Source organism: Erythrolamprus reginae, chromosome 2 (assembly GCF_031021105.1).
Source record: "Erythrolamprus reginae isolate rEryReg1 chromosome 2, rEryReg1.hap1, whole genome shotgun sequence".
Classification (NCBI taxonomy): Eukaryota; Metazoa; Chordata; class Lepidosauria; order Squamata; family Dipsadidae; genus Erythrolamprus; species Erythrolamprus reginae.
In genome coordinates this window covers 43,863,381-43,883,650 of record NC_091951.1, presented here as the reverse complement: position 1 = coordinate 43,883,650, position 20,270 = coordinate 43,863,381, and the positions used below count along the sequence as shown (strand labels likewise).

The following is a 20,270-nucleotide window of genomic DNA, read 5'->3' as shown; positions in this document are numbered from 1 at the left end:
AACTCCTGGAGAACCCCCCCCCCCCCCAAAATAAATTGTTCTGAGATTCAAACAGAGCAAAACTAATGGGTCCAAAGACGGGCTACAAGAATGGTGGAAGGTCTTAAGCATAAAACGTATCAGGAAAGACTTAATGAACTCAATCTGTATAGTCTGGAGGACAGAAGGAAAAGGGGGGACATGATCGAAACATTTAAATGTGTTAAAGGGTTAAATAAGGTCCAGGAGGGAAGTGTTTCTAATAGGAAAGTGAACACAAGAACAAGGGGACACAATCTGAAGTTAGTTGGGGGAAAGATCAAAAGCAACATGAGAAAATATTATTTTACTGAAAGAGTAGTAGATCCTTGGAACAAACTTCCAGCAGACGTGGTAGATAAATCCACAGTAACTGAATTTAAACATGCCTGGGATAAACATACAGAAAAGATAATATACAGAAAATAGTATACAGAAAAGAAGTATAAGGGCAGACTAGATAATATACAGAAAATAGTATAAGGGCAGACTAGATGGACCATGAGGTCTTTTTCTGCCGTCAGACGTCTATGTTTCTATGGGTAAGGCTTTACAAAGCTGTCTGGAAAAACTAGAAGCAGAGGAGAAAAGATGAACTCATACATTTTGTTTATTAAACTTACATGCCATTCATGTTACTATCTAGAGTGATTCAAATTTTGGCTCCTGTGACTGAAGCATTAATCCAGGCAGTCCCTCCAATACTTTCATGTACGAAGAATCCTGGATCAATTCACTACAAGGTAGAAGTCACAGCAAAGTCCAACCCAAGAAACAGCCCTAGAGTTTGTCCCTGAAAGGAAGCCAGTTTCATAAAGATGCCCCTTTTTTCCTTCTTACCTGGTATTCGCTCCAATCGATGTTCAAAGGCTTGGTAAGGGAGATTGGGATACTTAAAGGAGCATCTACATAATCCTGCAAAGAAATGAGAATACTCATTCATTCATTCATTCATGGGTGGCGTGACAAAGCTAGGTTTAGAAAACATCAGAAACAGGGAAGTATAATTTGTTTACATAATTTGTATTACCCTTGCAATACAAAAATTATATATACCAGTCGGGGAAATCAAACTCTTTCAATCAAGATCTATGCACATTTTACTGCAAAGATACTGCCACAAAACTTCCTTGAAAGTCCTTGGAATCTTAGTCCTCGCCTTAGCATAGCGGAATGATGATGGGTTTGGTGTGTGCCAATGCCCATGTTCCTCAGTGGCTAAGTTATCTTCCATTTCCCCCCAGGGGTTCTTCTTGGCAACGATTGTTCTGGTCATCCAACAATATCTTGCATGCCTGCTGGTTTTGACCTGTGCTATGGTTCTTAACTTGCCAACAATGAGAGTGCCCACTTGTTTCCTTCATAGGCAAGGAGAAATCCCAATGGTACTTATGGTTTCAAAAGATTTTCTCAATGGGAAATAATAATAATAATAATTAATAATAATAATAATAATAATAATAATAATAGTAATAATAATACAAGCGAGTACAACACAGCAAACGAGATCAATCCAGCATAGTGATCTCGTTTGCTGTGTTGTACTGACATAATAATAATAATAATAATAATAATAATAATAATAATAATAATTTATTAGACTTGTATGCCACCCCTCTCCGGAGACTTGGGGCGGCTCACAACAACACAATATAAATACAAATCTAATATTTAAAACTATGGCTAAAAACCCATTATCTTAAAAACATGCAGCAATACACAATCAACACTCAATATTACAATCATACCCACACATAGCTTTTAATGGTCAGAAAGGGGGGGGGCATATGCTATAGATAGGCCTTAAGGTTCTTGCGAAAGACGGGGAGGGTGGGGGCAGTCCGAATCTCCAGAGGGAGCTGGTTCCAGAGGGCCGGGGCCGCCACAGAGAAGGCTCTCCAATAGGCCCCACCAGACGACATTGTGTGGTCAGCGGGACCTGGAGAAGGCCAACTCTGTGGGACCTGATCGGCCGCTGGGAATGGCCTGATGATGGTGGAGGAGAAGGAGCTAAGCTAACATCAGAGGTGGTATTCAGCTGGTTCGGACTGATTCGGGCGAACTGGTAGTAGCAACCTGCCCCGGCACTATGCCATCCTGTTTAGACACATTTTGAATCCGTGCACATGAGCAAAGCACACGCACGGTTTGTGAACATATGCGGAAGACATGCGTGCGACCAAAGCTTCGCGCAAACTCACATTTGCGAACCGGTAGAAAAAATAAGTGGATACCACCCCTGGCTAATATATCTACATGTCGCTGGCCCGGTCAGAGTTCTTGGCTGGTTGTTTGCTTCCAACAAGGCAAGGATGTTGATGATAAGCAGAGAAAAGCTGAAATATACATTCAAACAGCATTCGGGCCTGTCTGTTATGCTGCCTGCTCCATACCTGCTTCCAGTTGAAAACCAGTCCCTCTGCTGCGTAATCGCGTTCCTTGTACTCCTTGAAAAATTCACAGCCTGTGCAAGAAGACAAAAAAAAAAGGAGAGGGATGGGGAGAAAGACAAAGCTTTTACGATTTATGTACGGTTTGATTGGGTTGTGTGACTGTTTTAATGACAAGGGGTTTTTAATTGTTTTTTTTAAGTATTGGATTTGTACACTTTATTATTGTTGTGAGCCGCTCCGAGTCTCCGGAGAGGGGCAGCATACAAATCTAATAATTTATTATTATTATTATCATTATCATTATCAATCTGCCTTCCATTGAGGACCTGTATACTGCACGAGTCAAAAAGAGGGTGGGGAAAATATTTACTGACCCCTCACATCCTGGACACAAACTGTTTCAACTCCTATCCTCAAAACGTCGCTACAGAGCACTGCACACCAAGACAACTAGACACAAGAACAGTTTTTTCCCGAACGCCATCACTCTGCTAAACAAATAATTCCCTCAAACACTGTCAGACTTTCTACTAAATCTGCACTTCTATTCTACTAGTTTTTCTCATCATTCCTATCACCCATTTCCTCCCATGTTGACTGTATGACTGTAACTTGTTGCGTATATCCTAAGATTTTTATTAATATTGCTTCTTCATTGCTTATTTGACCCCTATGACAATCATTAAGTGTTGTACCACATGATTCTTGACAAATGTATATTTTATTTTATGTACGTTGAGAGCATATGCACCAAGACAAATTCCTTGTGTGTCCAATCACACATGGCGAATAAAAATTCTATTCTATTCTATTCTATTCTATTACCATTATTATAGCCGTTCCGAGTCTCCGGAGAGGGACGGCATATAAATCTAATAAATAAATAAATGAATGAATGAATGAATAAAATAATAATAATAATAATTATTATTATTATTATTATTAGGAAGGAATGTAAGCTGCGGTAAAGAAGCTCCTCCTAAGGAATCAGAGATCGTTCAGGAAAACGGACTTCTGGTTTGCCCATTGTGCTGTTTTTTACACTCCGTGGCGCTTCAGGAAGCTTCTGGGCAAACCAGAAATCTGTTTTTCTGAACTTCCGGTTTGCCCGTTGGATAGCTTTTCACCCTCCTCAGGCTTCAGGGAAGCTTCCTTGAGGCCTCCAGAGGAAGAAACAGCCTTCCCCAAGGTCGAAAATCAGCCGGCTAGTGCAGTGTTTCCCAACCTTGGCAACTTGAATATATCTCGACTTCAACTCCCAAAATTCCCCAGCCATCATTTGCTGGCTGGGGAATTCTGGGAGTTGAAGTCCAGATATCTTCAAGTTGCCAATGCTGGGAAACACTGAGCTAGTGCACACATGCGTGCTAAAGCTCACATAGAGCAACGTCTCGCGTGTCCCCCAATATGGCTCTGCGTGCCATTCCCATCACGGGAATAGGTGGACCTAGGAAGAAGCAGGTTTGGATTGGTTATTGAAACAGATGTCCAAGTGCCACCTCTATGTTGGTTGAGGCAGGCAGGATTCCCTTGGGGACCATTTGTTGGGGGTCAAGGGAAAGGGAGGGTCTTGCCTTCTCTTTCTGCTCAAGATCCCCATGGACAATTGGGCCACTGTGTGACACAGAATGCTGGACTCGATGGGCTTTGGCCTGATTCAGCAGGGCTCTTCTTATGTTCTTATTACATAAAATGCAAAAGTTTATAGAATTGTGCCACTCTGATTCTCATGCAAAGGCCTAAATGGATTCAGAGAGAGAGAGAGAGAAATGGCATTAAAAAAAACACAACCCTCCAACCTAGTTACTTGGTAATTTCAAAACGGTGCTTTGGAAGGAAACTTTATCCACGGCTTAATGTAACTTTAATTGGAATATTCCCTCTGTGGGCTCTCATCCATTAAAAGACAACGCGTGTTTATGTGCTCATTTCTCCCACGTGACGCCTCCCAAGGAACATCTCATAACACATAAGGACTTTTCAGGTCAGTATTTCTTAGCCAGAATTCCCTGGCAGGGCTCAGCTCCTTGGACTGTGATTCACTGCAGCAAGATCAGCGTCGGGAAGAGCCAAGAGGAAAGGGGGGAACCCATTTTCAGCACTGCGCTGAGACGCTAAGCTAAATCCTCCGGTTGCATGTTATCCTTACCCGCTACACCGATTTTCAACCTCATTCATTTCTAATGAGATGTTGAACAGGCTTCCAAAAAGCGACGGGGCGGAAAAAGGCAAACTACACCCCACGTCGGAAATAAATATTGTTCAGACGCAGCGATCCACCTTATCTTTTGATGGAGGAATCTTTCATTTGGGGGCAGAGCCTGTTAGAATATTCATGACGGAGAGAGCCATGTTAACAAGGCTAGTCAAAGAATAGGCACAGCAACTGAGTCAGCCGATGGGAGGTAACCACTTCTGAGTCTGTGCAGAGAATCGAAACTGAAAACTTAAGCTTAAGGCTGGGCGTGGCTCCAGGTCTACCCTGCTCTCTGTCCACTCCGTGCTTGTCTGCTCTTCTAAAATGAAACTAACTCTCCTGCTTGTGTTTACTTGAGGAAATAATCTGCTATTGGGAAAGGCCTTTTTTATTTATTTATTTATTTATTTATTATTTAGATTTGTATGCCGCCCCTCTCCGCAGACTCGGGGCGGCTCACAACAAGTGAAAAAACAATCTACAACAAATCTAAATTACTGTTTAAAAATATTTAAAAGACCCCATATTCTAAACACACATACATACAAACATACCATTCATAAATTGTATCTGCCCAGGGGAGATGTTTCAGTTCCCCCATGCCTGACGACAGAGATGGGTCTTAAGGAGTTTACGAAAGGCAAGGAGAGTAGGGGCAGTTCTAATCTCCGGGGGGAGTTGATTCCAGAGGGCCGGGGCCGCCACAGAGAAGGCTCTTCCCCTGGGGCCCACCAACCAACATTGTTTAGTTGACGGGACCCGGAGAAGGCCCACTCTGTGGGACTTAATCGGTCGTTGGGATTCGTGCGGCAGCAGGCGGTCTCTTTTTGCCCTCCGGAGGCTTCAGATAAGCTTCACGGAAGCCCTGGAGTGCAAAAAAGGGCCAAACGGGCAAATCGGAAGTTCGGAAAACAGATTTCCGGTTTGCCCGTTGTGCTGGGGGTTTTTTAGGCTTCAGGAATAATAATAATAATAATAATTTATTAGATTTTTATGCCGCCCCTCTCCGAGGACTTGGAGCGGCTCACAACAAACAATACAATATACAAATCCAATATTAAAAACAATATCTAAAACCCTTATTAAGAACAATCATGCAATCCAAACCAACCATACATAAAGAGGAACACCCAAGGGGTATATCAGTTTCCCCATGCCTGGCGACAAAGGTGGGTTTTCAGGAGTTTACGAAAGGCAAAGACTGTGGGGGCAGACCTAATCTCTGGGGGGAGATGATTCCAGAGGGCCGGGGCTGCCACAGAGAAGGCTCTTCCCCTGGGTCCCACCAGACGGCATTGCTTAGTCAACGGGACCCGGAGAAGGCCAACTCTGTGGGACCTAATCAGTTGCTGGGATTCGTGCAACAGAAGGCGTCCCGGAGGTATTCTGGTCCGATGCCATGTAGGGCTTTATAGGTCATAACCAACACTTTGAATTGTGATCAGAAACTGATTGGCAGCCAGTGCAGGCTGCGGAGTGTTGCCGAAACATGGGCATATCAAGGGAAGCCCATGATAGAAACATAGAAACATAGAAGTCTGACGGGAGAAAAAGACCTCATGGTCCATCTAGGCTGCCCTTATACTATTTTCTGTATTTTATCTTAGGATGGATATATGTTTATCCCAGGCATGTTTAAATTCAGTTACTGTGGATTTATCTACCACGTCTGCTGGATAAATCCACAGTAACTGAATTTAAACGTGCCTGAATTTAAACATGATTGCTCTCGCAGCCACATTCTGCACGATCTGGACTTTCCGAACACTTTTCAAAGGTAGCCCCATGTGGAGAACGTTGCAATAATAATAATTATTATTATTAATAATAATAATAATTATTATTATTATTATCATCATCATCATCATCATCATCATCATCATTTATTAGATTTATTTATTTTATTTATTTATTTATTTATTTATTACTTAGATTTATATGCCGCCCCCCTCCAAAGACTCAGGGCAACTAGATGGACCATGAGTAGTCGAACCTCGAGGTGATGAGGGCATGAGTGACTGGGAGCAGCTTCCCTGAAGGCTCCCAAGTGTGAAAAACGGCACAATGGGCAAACCGGAAATGTGTTTTCCGAACGTCGGGTTTGCCCGTTTTTTCACTGCCCCAGGCTTCAGTGAGGCCTGTCTGCATGCATGGGGACGGGAATTGTGCACATGAACAGGAGCAGCGTAGGAAGCACGCATGCATGGGGGGGGGAATGATTGAGTGTGGGCATGTGCGTGCGTGCGTGCGAGCTTGCACAGGCACACACACACCTTTTTGGAATGTGAACCAAAAAAGATTTGCCATCACTGGACTAGGAAGTGACATAATAACAGTGTTCCAATATCTAAGGCAGTAACCCCCAAAACTTTGGGCATCAGGAACCAGTACTGTAGAAAGAGGTTTTTCTGCAGACCAGACTCTCTCTGTGTGTGTGTGTGTGTGTGTGTGTGTGTGTGTGTGTGTGTATGAAAGTGAACACAAGGACAAGGGGACACAATCTGAAGTTAGTTGGGGGAAAGATCAAAAGCAACATGAGAAAATATTATTTCACTGAAAGAGTAGTAGATCCTTGGAACAAACTTCCAGCAGACGTGGTAGATAAATCCACAGTAACTGAATTTAAACATGCCTGGGATAAACATATATCCATCCCAAGATAAAATACAGGAAATAGTATAAGGGCAGACTAGATGGACCATGAGGTCTTTTTCTGCCGTCAGACTTCTATGTTTCTATGTATGTGGTTTCATGTTCAGTCTGCACCCTTTGGCCGAACGGGGCCTCTCCCCCAAAGCCCCCGCAAAAACCCACACTCATAGTTAGAACCCCTCAAATGAGGAAAAGTAAATCAATCACAAGTTTCAGACCTGCAAAAGTCAATTAAACCCAAGTTTCAGACCTGTAAAACTCTTTGGGTCAAATAGACCCGAAACAGGACACGTATATAATTACCTTTTTTCTGAAAAAATAGAAATAAAAATTAATTTTTAATTTCATTTTTAATTTGTTTATGATTACTCATGTTCACATATAGTTTACTAATGCAATAAGTATTCAAAAAAAACCTCTTACAGTAGCTAAAATCAACATTTTTCTTAGTCCGGGTCAAATAGACCCGGGAACAGGACAAGTGTATAGTCATTGAGCCCAGCAAAAACTAAACAACAACCAAAAACCACTCATAGAAAGAATCCCTCAAATGAGGCAAAGTCATACAATTTCAAGTTTCAGATATGCAGAGAAATTTATTTTACAGGGTCTCAAAGTTCAATATGGGTCAAATAGACCCATAACAGAACAGCGGGGTTAAACAATAAAGGTGAACAATAAAGGAACCTGAAATATAATTTCACCTGAACATTATAAGAACTACATAGGTAGTCCTCAACTAACAGCAGTTTGCTTAGTGACTGTTCAAAGTTACAGCAGCTTATGATCGTTTTTCAGAGTTATGATTTTTGTAGTATCCTCATGATCATGTGATCAAAATTAAGATGCTTGGCTACCGGTTCATACTTATGAGTGTGGCTGTGTCCCCCCAAAGTCACACGATCCCCTTTTGGGGCCTTCTGACAAGCAAAACTAATGGAGATGCCAGATTCACCCAACCACTTGCTTACTAACTCATCAATGGGGCAAGAACGGTTGTAAAATTAGGTTGTAAAATTAGGGCGAACGGTTGTAAAATTAGGGCGAAACTCACTCAGGATGTCCAGGGGGAAAGCATTTGAAATCCCCTGATATTTCCCTGACATTTCCCTGTAACTTGCAATCAATTTAGTTAAGGCGTGGTCGTAGATGAGTGACCATCTTTGCTCACGGTCACTCACGCCCTTATCACCTCGAGGTTCGACTACTGCAATGCTCTCTACATGGGGTTAACTTTGAAGAGTGTTTGGAAACTTCAGATTGTCCAAAATGCAGCTGCGCGAGTGGTTTTGGGCCTGCCAAGACATGCCCATATCTCATCATCATTCTGCAGACTGCATTGGCTACTGAGCTGTTTCCGGACACAATTCAAAGTGTTGGTTATGACCTATAAAGTCCTACATGGCATAGGACCAGACTACCTCCGAGACCGCCTTCTGCCACATGAATCCCAGCGACCGGTAAGGTCCCACACAGCTGGTCTCCTTAGGGTCCCGTCGACCAAAGAATGTCACACTGCCCCCACCCTCCTCGCCTTCTGAAAGAGTTTAAAAACTCATCTTTGCCGCCCGGCCTAGGGTTTTTAGACCTTCCCCCTGACCAATGACTGTTTTTAAGTATGATTGTCGAATGAATGGTAATGGTAGTATTTTAAATTATAATTTTTTAAGAATTGTTTTAAATGTATTATTAAGTGGATTGCCTATTATTGTTCTGTTTTTTGTATATGCTGTGAGCTGCCCCGAGTCCCCGGAGAGGGGCGGCATACAAATGCAATTAAATAAACAAATAAAATAAATATCAAACAGCTATGCCATGGAGAAATATTGGTAGCTGAGGAACAAGTTGTTGCCACAGTTATGCTCATTTTTGCTTGACTCTGCCAGGCAGCGCGATCCAGGGTTTCTTTTTTTAGGGGGGCATGATTTTTTACCCTGACTTTTAAACATTTTAATACAGTTTGGTTTTTCCCCCTGATTTATTCCGGGTTTTTTTCACAAACTCCCTGATAATTCCCTGATATTTTCCCAAACAGCCTATTTCCCTGATAATTCCCTGATTTCCCTGTTTTTCAGGTTTGTTGGACAGACTTGTCACTTAACAGATTTCTCATTTAACAAGACAGATTTTGGGGCTCAATTAGGGTCGTAAGTCAAGGACTACCTATACAGTACTTAGGCATCTCCTGGTCTTCCGCCTTGAGTCGCTGAAATATCCTCCATTCCCAATTTATCTAACAAGTACCAGAGTCAATTATTTGGCTGCTGCCCAAGTTGTAATATATTGCTCCAACCTACCTGGGTAGGGGATGGAAAGGAGAGTGAAGTCGGCATAGCGCTGTGCTTTATCCACTTTCTCAGAAGACGTCACACTGAAAGAGGCAAAAAAAACGCACTGAGTGGGGGTGGAACTCTTTGGCAATACAGTGAACCCTCGAGTTTCGCGTCCTCAAGGATCGCGAAAGGGCTATTTCGCTAGTTTTCAACCCGGAAGTAAACTCCACCATCTGCGCATGCGTGCCCTTCCACGCATGCGTAGATGGTGGAGTTTCCCCGCCGGGCAGAGGCTTCCCTGGGTCTTCCCCCTCTTGCCCCGGTAAGACCCCAGCGGCGGTGGGCTGGAGCGCGAGCTTGGGGCACCCTAGCTCCGCTTCCCGGCAACAGCGTGGGCGGGCGGGCGGCGCGCGCGAGCTTGGGGCAGCCTAGCTCCGCTTCCCAGCTGGGAAGCGGAGCCGGCAACAGCGTGGGCGGGCGGGCGGCGCGCGCGAGCTTGGGGCAGCCTAGCTCCGCTTCCCAGCTGAGCGGATCTGGGGTTTCTGAGCGTTGCTGGGGCCGCTCCCCAGCTGGGGAGTGGAGCCGGGGTTTCTCCAAGCGCGCGCGCGTTGCTGGGGCCGCTCCCCAGCTGGGAAGCGGCCCCAGCAATGCGCGCGCGCTTGGGGAAACCCCAGATCCGCTCCCCAGCTGGGGAGCGGCCCCAGCAACGCGCGTGCGCTTGGAGAACCCCCGGCTTCGCTCCCCAGCAACGCGCGCGCGCTTGGAGAACCCCCGGCTTCGCTCCCCAGCTGGGGAGCGGCCCCAGCAATGCGCGCGCGCTTGGGGAAACCCCAGATCCGCTCCCCAGCTGGGGAGCGGCCCCAGCAACGCGCGCGCGCTTGTAGAACCCCCGGCTTCGCTCCCCAGGAAACCCCAGGCGCGAGCAACGGGGTGGGCGGGCGAAGGGCGGGCGGCGGTGGAAGTAAAAACACCATCTGCACATGCGCAGATGGTGTTTTTACTTCCACACCGCTACTTCGCGAAAAATCGATCATCGCTTGGGGTCCTGGAACGGAACCCTCGCGATGATCGAGGGTTCACTGTATTTAGCAAAAGAACATTAATATTATGGAGCCACTTCCCTGCACCTACAAATTCTAGGTCTATTTTCTTTTATACTTTTGTAAAGCTTAACTATTGTATTTTTTAGAGTATAAGACGCACTTTAGTTTTTCAAGAGGAAAATGGAGTGGTGGTGGTGGGAACTGCCTATCAGGTATTTATCACCTTCATCTCTTCAGCCTTGAAAGACGGCGTTTAAGAGGTGACTTGATCAAAGTGTATAAAATCATGCATGGGATAGAAAAGGTGGATAGGAAAAAATTATTTTCTCTATCACACAATACTAGGACGAGGGGGCACTCCCTAAAGCTCATAGGTAAGAAAGTGAGGACAAATAAAGGGAAATATTTCTTTACCCGGAGGGTCGTTGGTTTATGGAGGGTCCTTGTTCTGGGGATCAGCAAGAGGGGAGGACATTGGAGAGGTTGGGAATGGTTTTAACAAGGTCTGTGGGTTTATTAGACGTGTTCTAGTTAAGTGTGTGCATTGCCTACTGTCTGTCTTTGTTAAAAGGGCACTATAAATAAACATTATTATTATTATTATTATTATTATTATTATTATTATTATTTATTATGATGAAGACAACTGGTAAAAAGGACTAAATACAGTACTGTACTTGGTAATATTTGGATTGCTATTCTGACTTATTGTGTTTATAACTTTAGACTGTTTATCTGAACATGCTAATTTCTCAAAGTAAACTTTAATTCAAGTTAAGTATATCTGTGATTGGCTGAGTAGTTATTCACAACTAATCTCAATCTAAATGTTTCTGTGTGAGCACAACAAGGATTACTCTGCTCATACATTAACCGAGGTCTTCTGGTCCACCCTTTTGCTCAAGCAGGGAAGCCCGATACCATTTCAGACAAATGATTGTCCGACCTCTTTGAATCTAGTTATCTCTGAGGCCGAAGCCCAGCTCTAAGTTGTGGGTGAAGGGATCAGATAAGAGATCGGACGTTTATCTGAAAGGGTACAGGGTTTCCCTGCTTGAGGAGGGGGTTTATTTATTTATTTTTTATTTATTTATTGTTAGAGTTGAAAGGGACCATGCAGGTCATCAAGTCCAACCCCCTGCCTGAGCAGGAAATCCTATAGCACCCCAGCCAAATGGCAATCCAATCTCCTCTTGAAAATGTCCAGAGTTGGGCAATTCACAACCTCTCCAGGCAGGCTGTTCCACTGGTTGATCGCTCTGACCGTCAGGAAGTTCTTCCTTATTTCCAGGTTGAATCTCTCCTTGGTCAGCTTCCAATCGTTGTTTCTCGTCCAGCCCTCTGGTGCCCTGGAGAATAGAGTGACCCCCTCCTCTCTGTGGCAACCCCTCAAGTACCTATAGACTGCTATCATGTCCCCTCTGGCCCTCCTTTTCTCTAGGCTATCCATGCCCAGTTCCTGCAATCTCTTGGACTAGAAGACCTCCAAAATCCCTTCCAACTCTGTTATTCTGTTAGTATTCTTCCGCTGGAGGAAAAGGTGGCTCAACATTTCCCCAATGCGCCTGGAGTACATCAGGTGCAGGTGCTTACTTCAATCCAAACTTCACTTTTTTGTTCTCCACCATCAGGTCACAAATGTACGCAACTGACAGATACCGCAAGAGCTTGATGTCGTGGCCTCGGACTTTGTCGAAGAGTTGTGAATCTGCATTTCTGAAATGAAGACAAAAATGAAGCTTAGCATTCCATTATGGGAGATCCAAAAGATTCTAGGAAGCCTTACAATGCCAGAACATCCATGAAGTTTTAGTACCACTTTATATTTATTTATTTTTATTTATTTATTTATTTATTGGATTTGTATGCCGCCCCTCTCCGTAGACTTATAAAGCCTTGGTAAGACCACACTTAAAGATCCTGAGACTTTGGAAAAAGTGTAAAGAAGAGCAACAAAGTCGACTAAAGGCCTGGACGCTAAAACATAGAGAACAACATATAGCTGGAGAATTTGTGTCAGCTGGCAGGGCCATGGGGCAGGGCCTTCTCTGTGGCAGCTCCGGCTCTCTGGAACCAGCTACCCCGGAGATCCATACTGACCCCACCCTACTGGCCTCCCGGAAATGCTTTTCTGGCAGGCCTGGGACAGATAATTAAATGAGGTACAGTGGTACCTCTACTTAAGAACACTTCTACTTAAGAACTTTTTCTAGATAAGAACCGGGTGTTCAACATTTTTTTGCCTCTTCTTAAGAACCATTTTCTGCTTAAGAAATCGAGCCTGGAAAAATTTCCAAGGAAATTTGAGAGCAGCACGAAGGCCCGGCCAGTTTCCTGCCATTCCCCCTTGGTTTCTCTCTCTGGCGCAGTGTATGGGAGGCAGCCTCGCACCGGGTGTATAGCAGGCACGTGCTCCTCCTCGCTGCCTCACCTTCTTCCTTCTGCTGCGACTGTCCTCCTCCTCTTCTTCCTCCTCTTCCTCCCACCCAAATTCCGAGCTTTTATTTCTTCCCTAATGGGTTTGCACGCATTATTTGCTTTTACATTGATTCCTATGAGAAAAATTGATTCTACTTAAGAACCTGGTCACAGGAATGAATTAAGTTCTTAAGTAGAGGTACCACTGTATTATGTAAATCCAGCCATAAGAGATTTGTATGGTTTCTTTTTAATGGGTTTTAAACTAACTTTTAAACTGTTTTTTATATATTGTTTTAAGCCGCCCAGAGTCCTTAATCAAATTAATAAATTTGGGTTTGGCTAGTATAGAGAAAAGAAAGACTAGGGTTTGGATGCATACAACAACTCCCCAATTCACCTCTCATTACTGTCTCAGTAGTTTGGAAGTTCAAAATAGTTAATCAACCCCTTCAAAAAATATTACCCTCCACAGAATCAGATTGGAAGGAAAGCCAAGCTAGATAAACTACACTGCTCAAAAAAAATAAAGGGAACAATTAAACAACACAATATAACTCCAAGTAAATCAAAATTCTGTGAAATCAAACTGTCCACTTAGGAAGCAACAATGATTAACAATCCATTTCACATACTGTTGTGCACATTCAACTTTGTACAGAACAAAGTATTCAATGAGAATATTTCATTCATTCAGATCTAGGATGTGTTAATTTGAGTGTTTCCTTTATTTGTTTAAGCAGTATATTTTAGGGGTGTTAATTTTGGGATTTGAAGTTCACAAGTCTTGAAGTTGCCAAGGCTGGACATCCCTGATCTACAGAAAATAATTTTAAGTGCTTAATCTACATTTATAATCTAACATAACAATACTTTATGGATTGCGCAAAACAGTTTATTCTTGACTCAGAAATATTAGTTTTTTTAAGACTTTAGTGCAATTTCAAATTTATCATTTTTTTAAAAAAAGTATCTGCGATAAACTACTTCGAGTATCTTCAAGAACTTCTCTTAAAGTCAAAAATAAAATAGACATTAAATAAAATTCAAAACAATGCTGTAAGGCTTTCATCCCATGGTCTACAGAGTCTTGGCTCTACTTATCTCTCCTGATAGTCTCTAATCTTATTTATTTGTCACATTATTTGAACTGCAAATCGCCCTCACGGAGGGAGGCCCAATAAAATACTTACGTAACTAATTATATAACTTATATAACAGGACCATGGCTATTGCTTCAACTATCAACTTCTAAAATTCTAGGGATCTTTTTAATTGTTTTGCACTGGCACAACTGAGATTGAGGAGATATAACCATTAATTACTGCCCCTGCAATTGCAGGCCAGTGAAACAAACTTTTTGATGAGTGAGTTGAAGAGAGAAAGGGATGGAGGGAAAGGGGGAGGGATAGAAGGAGGGAGAGAGACAGGGAGAGGCAAAGACAGAGAGAGTGGGAGAGAGATGTGAGGAAAGAAGTCAGAATCTGATATACAATACAGATGCGAATCTCCGGGGGGAACTGATTCCAGAGGGCTAGTATACAAGTCCAATCAATTAGATAGATGGATGGATGGATGGATGGATGGATGGATGGATGGATGGATGGATGGATGGACAGATAAGATAGATTAGATAGGATAGATAGATAGATATTTTATTTTATATTATTTTATTTATTGGATTTATATGCTGCCCCTCTCCGAGGATTTGGGGCGGCTTACAACATAAAAAAAAATACAAAATATCCTAATCCAATTAAATTTATAACTAGCTTATCTAAAACTCCACTTACTTAAAAATCAATCACTCCCATTCAAACAGAAGAACATGCATTTCATTCAGCAGCCAGAGGGCTGGAATCTAATGGTCCCAAGTCTGATTCCAGAGGGCTGGTATACAAGTCCAATCAGATAGATGGATGGATGGATGGATGGATGGATGGATGGATGGATGGATGGATGGATGGATGGATGGATGGATGGATGGATGGATACATACATACATACATACATACATACATACATAAAATCAGCACAGGAACACAAACAGACCTTAAAGCAGAGTCCTCTTCTGACAAGTCTTCTGTATCTGCCCAGGCATCATCTGAACCACCTATAGTCATAAAAAAGGCAGAGAAAAGCAAGTTAGCAGTCGCATCAATGCTTGCGATGAATTATAGCAACCGTGATTTGGGACTGAGAAAGTTATTTTTATGATTTAGTACCTTTTCCTAGATAGTTTCAGACTTCCCATCAGTTAAGCATGTTAAACAGTCTAAATGGACTTGCTATTGTGAATGAGTCAAATGAGATCACCAGGGCAATGTTTTTGAACCTTGGCGACTTGAAAAAGTCTGGACTTCAACTCCCAGAATCCCACAGCCAACATCACCAGCAAGGAAATTCTAGGAGTTGGAAGTCCAGACCTCTTAAAGTTGTTAAGGCTGAAAAACGCGGCCGTACAGCAGGGGTCTCCAAACCTGGCAATGTTAAGGCTTGTGGACTTCAACTCCCAGATTTCCCAAGTCATCCCCAAAGATGCCACGTTTAGAGACCCCCTGCCATAGAAGATTCTTATGGAGCCATCCCACGAAGCCAACGAAATGGGTTTTGTTTTTGATGCAAAAGATCACAAAGTTTCCCTTGTGGTGGCTAAATCTTGGAGTTGCTTCGCAGGAACTTGGTTTTCATCTTGAACTAACCAGCAGTTATTTATTATGATTATGATTATGATTATGTCAGTACAACACAGCAAACGAGATCACTATGCTGGATTTCGTATTTCATCACCAGTCGGGCGCTTCCCAAGCACCTAGGACTGCATGATGTAGTGGCGAATTATGTTTGCCGATCCCAGTAAAGCGGCCTTTTGCAATTGACAGATGGAGATTTTGTCAATTCCAATGGTTTTCAAATGTCCGCTGAGATCCTTTGGCACTGCGCCCAGCGTGCCAAGTACCACTGGGACCACTTTCACGGGCTTATGTCAGAGTCGTTGCAGCTCGATTTTTAGATCTTCATATTTCACTAATTTCTCTAGCTGCTTCTCCTCAATTCTGCTGTCTCCTGGGATTGCAATGTCGATGATCCATACTTTCTTTTTCTCCACGATCACAATGTCTGGTGTGTTATGCTTCAGAATTCAGTCACTCTGAACTCGGAAGTCCCACAGTAGTTTTGCTTGCTCATTTTCGACCACTTTTTCGGGCTTATGATCCCACCAGTTTTTGCCACTGGTAAATGGTAGTTCCGGCACAAGTTCCAGTGGATCATCTGTGCCACAGCATCATGTCTATGCCTGTAGTCAGTCTGTGCGATCTTTTTGCAGCAGCTGAGTATGTTTATTATTATTATTATTATTATTATTATTATTATTATTATTATATTTTATTTATTTATTTATTTATTTATTTATTTATTTATTAGATTTGTATGTCACCCCTCTCCTTTATATTTACATAGAAACACTGAATGTCCATAAACAAACCTATGATTTGTTTTAACTTAATGCATGGACAACAGTAAACATTAAACCACATTTAACAAGCCGAGGACCTGGATTTATACATAACGCTAACTCAAACCTATCAACCCATATTACTATTACTTGTTCCTTCCAAGCTTAAAAGAGCAACCTCTAATTTCCACAGATGCTCCATTTCTCTTGAAACAGCACTATCACCTGTAAAACTACGTCTCCCGCAAACCTCCTTTCCCTTACCTGAGAAAATGTAGTTGTATCCTGTTCGCCCATAAAGTTCTCCCCATCCTGCCAGTGTGGCTGATCGGCATATATGCTGGGGAGACAAAGACCAATTTATTATTTATTTATTTATTTTATTTATTGGATTTGTATGCCGCCCCTCTCCATGGACTCGGGGCGGCTAACAACAGTGATAAAAACAGCATGTGACAATCCAATACTAAAACAGCTAAAAACCCTTGTTATAAAACCAATCATACATACAAACAAACATATCATGCATAAAATGTAGAAGCCTAGGGGGAAAGAATATCTCAGTTCCCCCATGCCTGATGGCAGAGGTGGGTTATAACAGTAAAAAGATACAGCAATGGATTCTATTCTCTTTCAGGCTTATTATACTATCTCAAACTGGCAACAAAAATCAGAACACCAAATAGGAACTGGGCAGATACAACCTCGTAGATGACCCTCACTCTGTCAAGGACCTAGGAGTCCTCATCTCAAAAGATCTAAGTCCCAGAGGCCACTATACCAGCATTGCCAAAAATACATTAAGAGTTGTTAACCTAATTTTGCAAAGCTTCTTCTTTAATAACATTGTACTAATAACCAGGGCATACAAATCCTTTGCCAGACCAATTCTCAAATGTAGCTCATCTGGTTGGAGTTCACACCATATGACGGACATTAATAAAATTGAGCGAGTCCAGAGGTATTTCAGTAGAAGGATATCCCATTCCTCAGCTCACAATAAAATACCTTATGCCATGAGACTTAAAATTTTGGACCCGGGCAACCTAAAACTAGGCCGCCTATAGTCTGACCTAACTTTAGTACACAAAATCATCTGCTACAATGTCCTACCTGTCGATGACAACTTCAGCTTCAACCGCAATAATACACAAGCAAACAATAGATACAAACTCAAAGTAAACCGCTCCAAACTCAATTGAAGAAAATGTGACTTCAGCAACAGAATGGTCAATGCCTGGAATGCATTACCCGACTCTTTTGTTGTTATATCCTCAAATCTCTAAAACTTCCTACTTACACTTGCTTTCTCATACCTGCTTGACAAACTAAACTAAATCAAAATGGTTTTGCTATGAAGCCTTCTTGCTAGATCAGTGGTTCTCAAACTGGGGGTCGGTCGAACGACCGTTTCACAGGGGTCGCCTAAGTCCACGGGAAAAGATAAATTCCCCATGGTGTTAGGAACTAAAATTTCTATTCTGGCACCTTGGAACATATTTTTACAATCCGACCAATCAGGCGTTTACAGTGGGGGTATCCCTCTGACCTTCCTGTCAATCAGCTTAAAGCTCTGTTGGGAGAATTAGTGCTAAACCTATGGTCGGGGATCACCACAACATGAGGAACTATATTAAGGGGTCACATCGCGGCATTAGATTGAGAACCATGGTGCTAGATGGTTGAAAAATGCACAACACAGGTTTCATTCCTTACCACATTAATCCCAGTGCTGAGTTCCTGCACTTCCTTCCCATCCTCCCACGCAATCAGTCTTAACAGTGCTCTTTTAATGCTTATCAACTCATTATTTTTAATGAAGATGATCTCATTTAAGAAACAGCGGGAATGTTGGAGGAAAAAGTAGTAGTACAGGTCTTAATTTTGTAAGAAGCAGCTTACCCTAAAACTACGGTAACTATATTCAGACAAGTCTCTTGCACTTCAGAAGAAGTTCTGGCTAATTTTCAGGTCCCCTAGTTAATTCAACCCAGGGAAGGCTACCATGACCCACCTTCCCAAAGACAGAATCAATCAGGGGGGATCTGATTTAAATCAAGTCAATTTAAATCACAGTTTATGAAATGAAAAAAAATGATGTTCTGTTGTGCTCCTCTGGGTCACATTTGACCCGGACTAAAAAAAGGTTGTTTTTAGCTACTGGAAGTGTTTTTTTGAATACTTTTTTCACTAGTATACTAATTTGAACATTCCTGATCACAAACAAATGAAAAATGAAATTAAAAAAAAATGGATTTTGCAGGCTAATCTATCTATAAATTGAAAAAATTGCACACAGCCGGGGTCGGGGGGCAGGCTTTTCTGAGCAAAATAAACCAATAAGCATCAATTTTTTCATTTCCTTTTTCATTTCATTATGTTCAGAAATGTTCAAATTAGTACGGCAAGGCCCAAGATAGTCCAAAAAGTCTGATTTGCCAGGCTAATCTATATATAAAGTGAAATAATTGCACACAACTGGGAAAGGGCTTTTATGAGCAAAATAAACCAATAAGCATCAATTTTTTCATTTCATTTTTCATTTCATTATGTTCAGAAATGTTCAAATTAGAATACCAATTCCTAAGGTAGTTAAAAGGTTCTGATTTTGCAAACTAATAATCTATCTATAAATTGAAAAAATTACACAAAATCGGGGGAGGACTTTTCTGAACAAAATAAACAAACAAGCATTAATTTTTTCACTTCAGTTTTCATTTCATTGTGTTCAGAAAAGTTCAAATTAGTATACCTGTACTAGCGAAAAAAGTATTCAAAAAGACCATTGCAGTAGCTAGAACAAACCTTTTTTTTTTAGTCCGGGTCATATATGACCCGAGGATCACAAGTTTAACTTTTTTTGCTCACCATAAACTAAACAACCCCCCCCCCAAAACCCACCACCCTTAGAAAGAACCCCTCAAATGAGACAAAGTCATGTAATTTCAAGTTTCTGATATGCAGGGAATTTTTTTTACAGGATCTCAAATATGACCTGAGGAGAACAAGCAGGGTTAAGTATCTTACGTAGAAAATGATCTTTAGATACATTTCTTTATTCCAAAAGCATTTTAATAAAATAAATTTGATAAAAATCAGTAAAAATCCATTAAAAAAAAGAAAAACAAATCATTGATTTTTATCCACCCTGGAAGCAATTTATGAAAGGTGTATAAGGATACGCATGGACTTACCTTTCCCTTGTAGAGGATAACGGGACAGACAAAGCGGCCTCTGCATCGGGCCATTTTACTGCGGTGGATGAGGTCTTGCAGCTTGCCAATCTGGACGGTGCTTTCAAACCTGTGGAGAGCAAAGCATTTCATTCAGTTATACAGGCACCAGTAGTGGGCTGCACCCGGTTCGGGCTACACTATAGTGTGGTAGCGAAAATCGCAATGTGCATGCAGCTACACTATAGTGTGGTAGCGAAAATCGCAATGTGCATGCAGTATGCAGCTGTACCCCCGATGTGCACACATGCCCCCCCCGTGATATTCGGCTTTTGCACATGCATCGCAAGTGAAATCTCACACAAGGATTCATTCATTCATTCATTCATTCATTCATTCATTCATTCATTCATTCATTCATTCATTAGATTTGTATGCCGCCCCTCTCCGTAGACTCGGGGCGGCTAACAACAGTAGTAAACAGCATATAACAAATCTAAAGTTTAAAATAATTATAATTCCCCAATTTTCAGTGTTTTTTTGCTCCGGCACATGCGCGGATCTAAACAAATTGCATGAGATTTCACTTCCTATGCATGTGCAGAAGCTGAATCTTATTTATTTATTTATTGATTGATTGGATTTG

At 42.1% G+C, this 20,270-nt stretch overlaps 1 protein-coding gene across 3 annotated transcripts in view; it reads right to left on the bottom strand.

Annotated features, from left to right (window-relative positions):
- The window catches only part of MTMR14 (myotubularin related protein 14), a 148,129-nt gene that overhangs the window by 111,278 nt on the left and 16,581 nt on the right, over positions 1 to 20,270 (bottom strand). For all 3 annotated transcript variants that reach the window (XR_011557915.1, XM_070738007.1, XM_070738006.1), the window contains exons 3-9: positions 19,646 to 19,754; positions 16,716 to 16,791; positions 15,047 to 15,107; positions 12,170 to 12,292; positions 9,558 to 9,631; positions 2,412 to 2,482; positions 859 to 933 (exon numbers count right to left, since the gene is read on the bottom strand). Coding sequence is in view for 2 of the 3 variants with exons in the window: in XM_070738007.1 (XP_070594108.1) it covers positions 859 to 933; positions 2,412 to 2,482; positions 9,558 to 9,631; positions 12,170 to 12,292; positions 15,047 to 15,107; positions 16,716 to 16,791; positions 19,646 to 19,754 (589 nt within the window). In the remaining variant the exon portion in view is untranslated. The remainder of the gene's footprint in view (positions 1 to 858; positions 934 to 2,411; positions 2,483 to 9,557; positions 9,632 to 12,169; positions 12,293 to 15,046; positions 15,108 to 16,715; positions 16,792 to 19,645; positions 19,755 to 20,270) is intronic.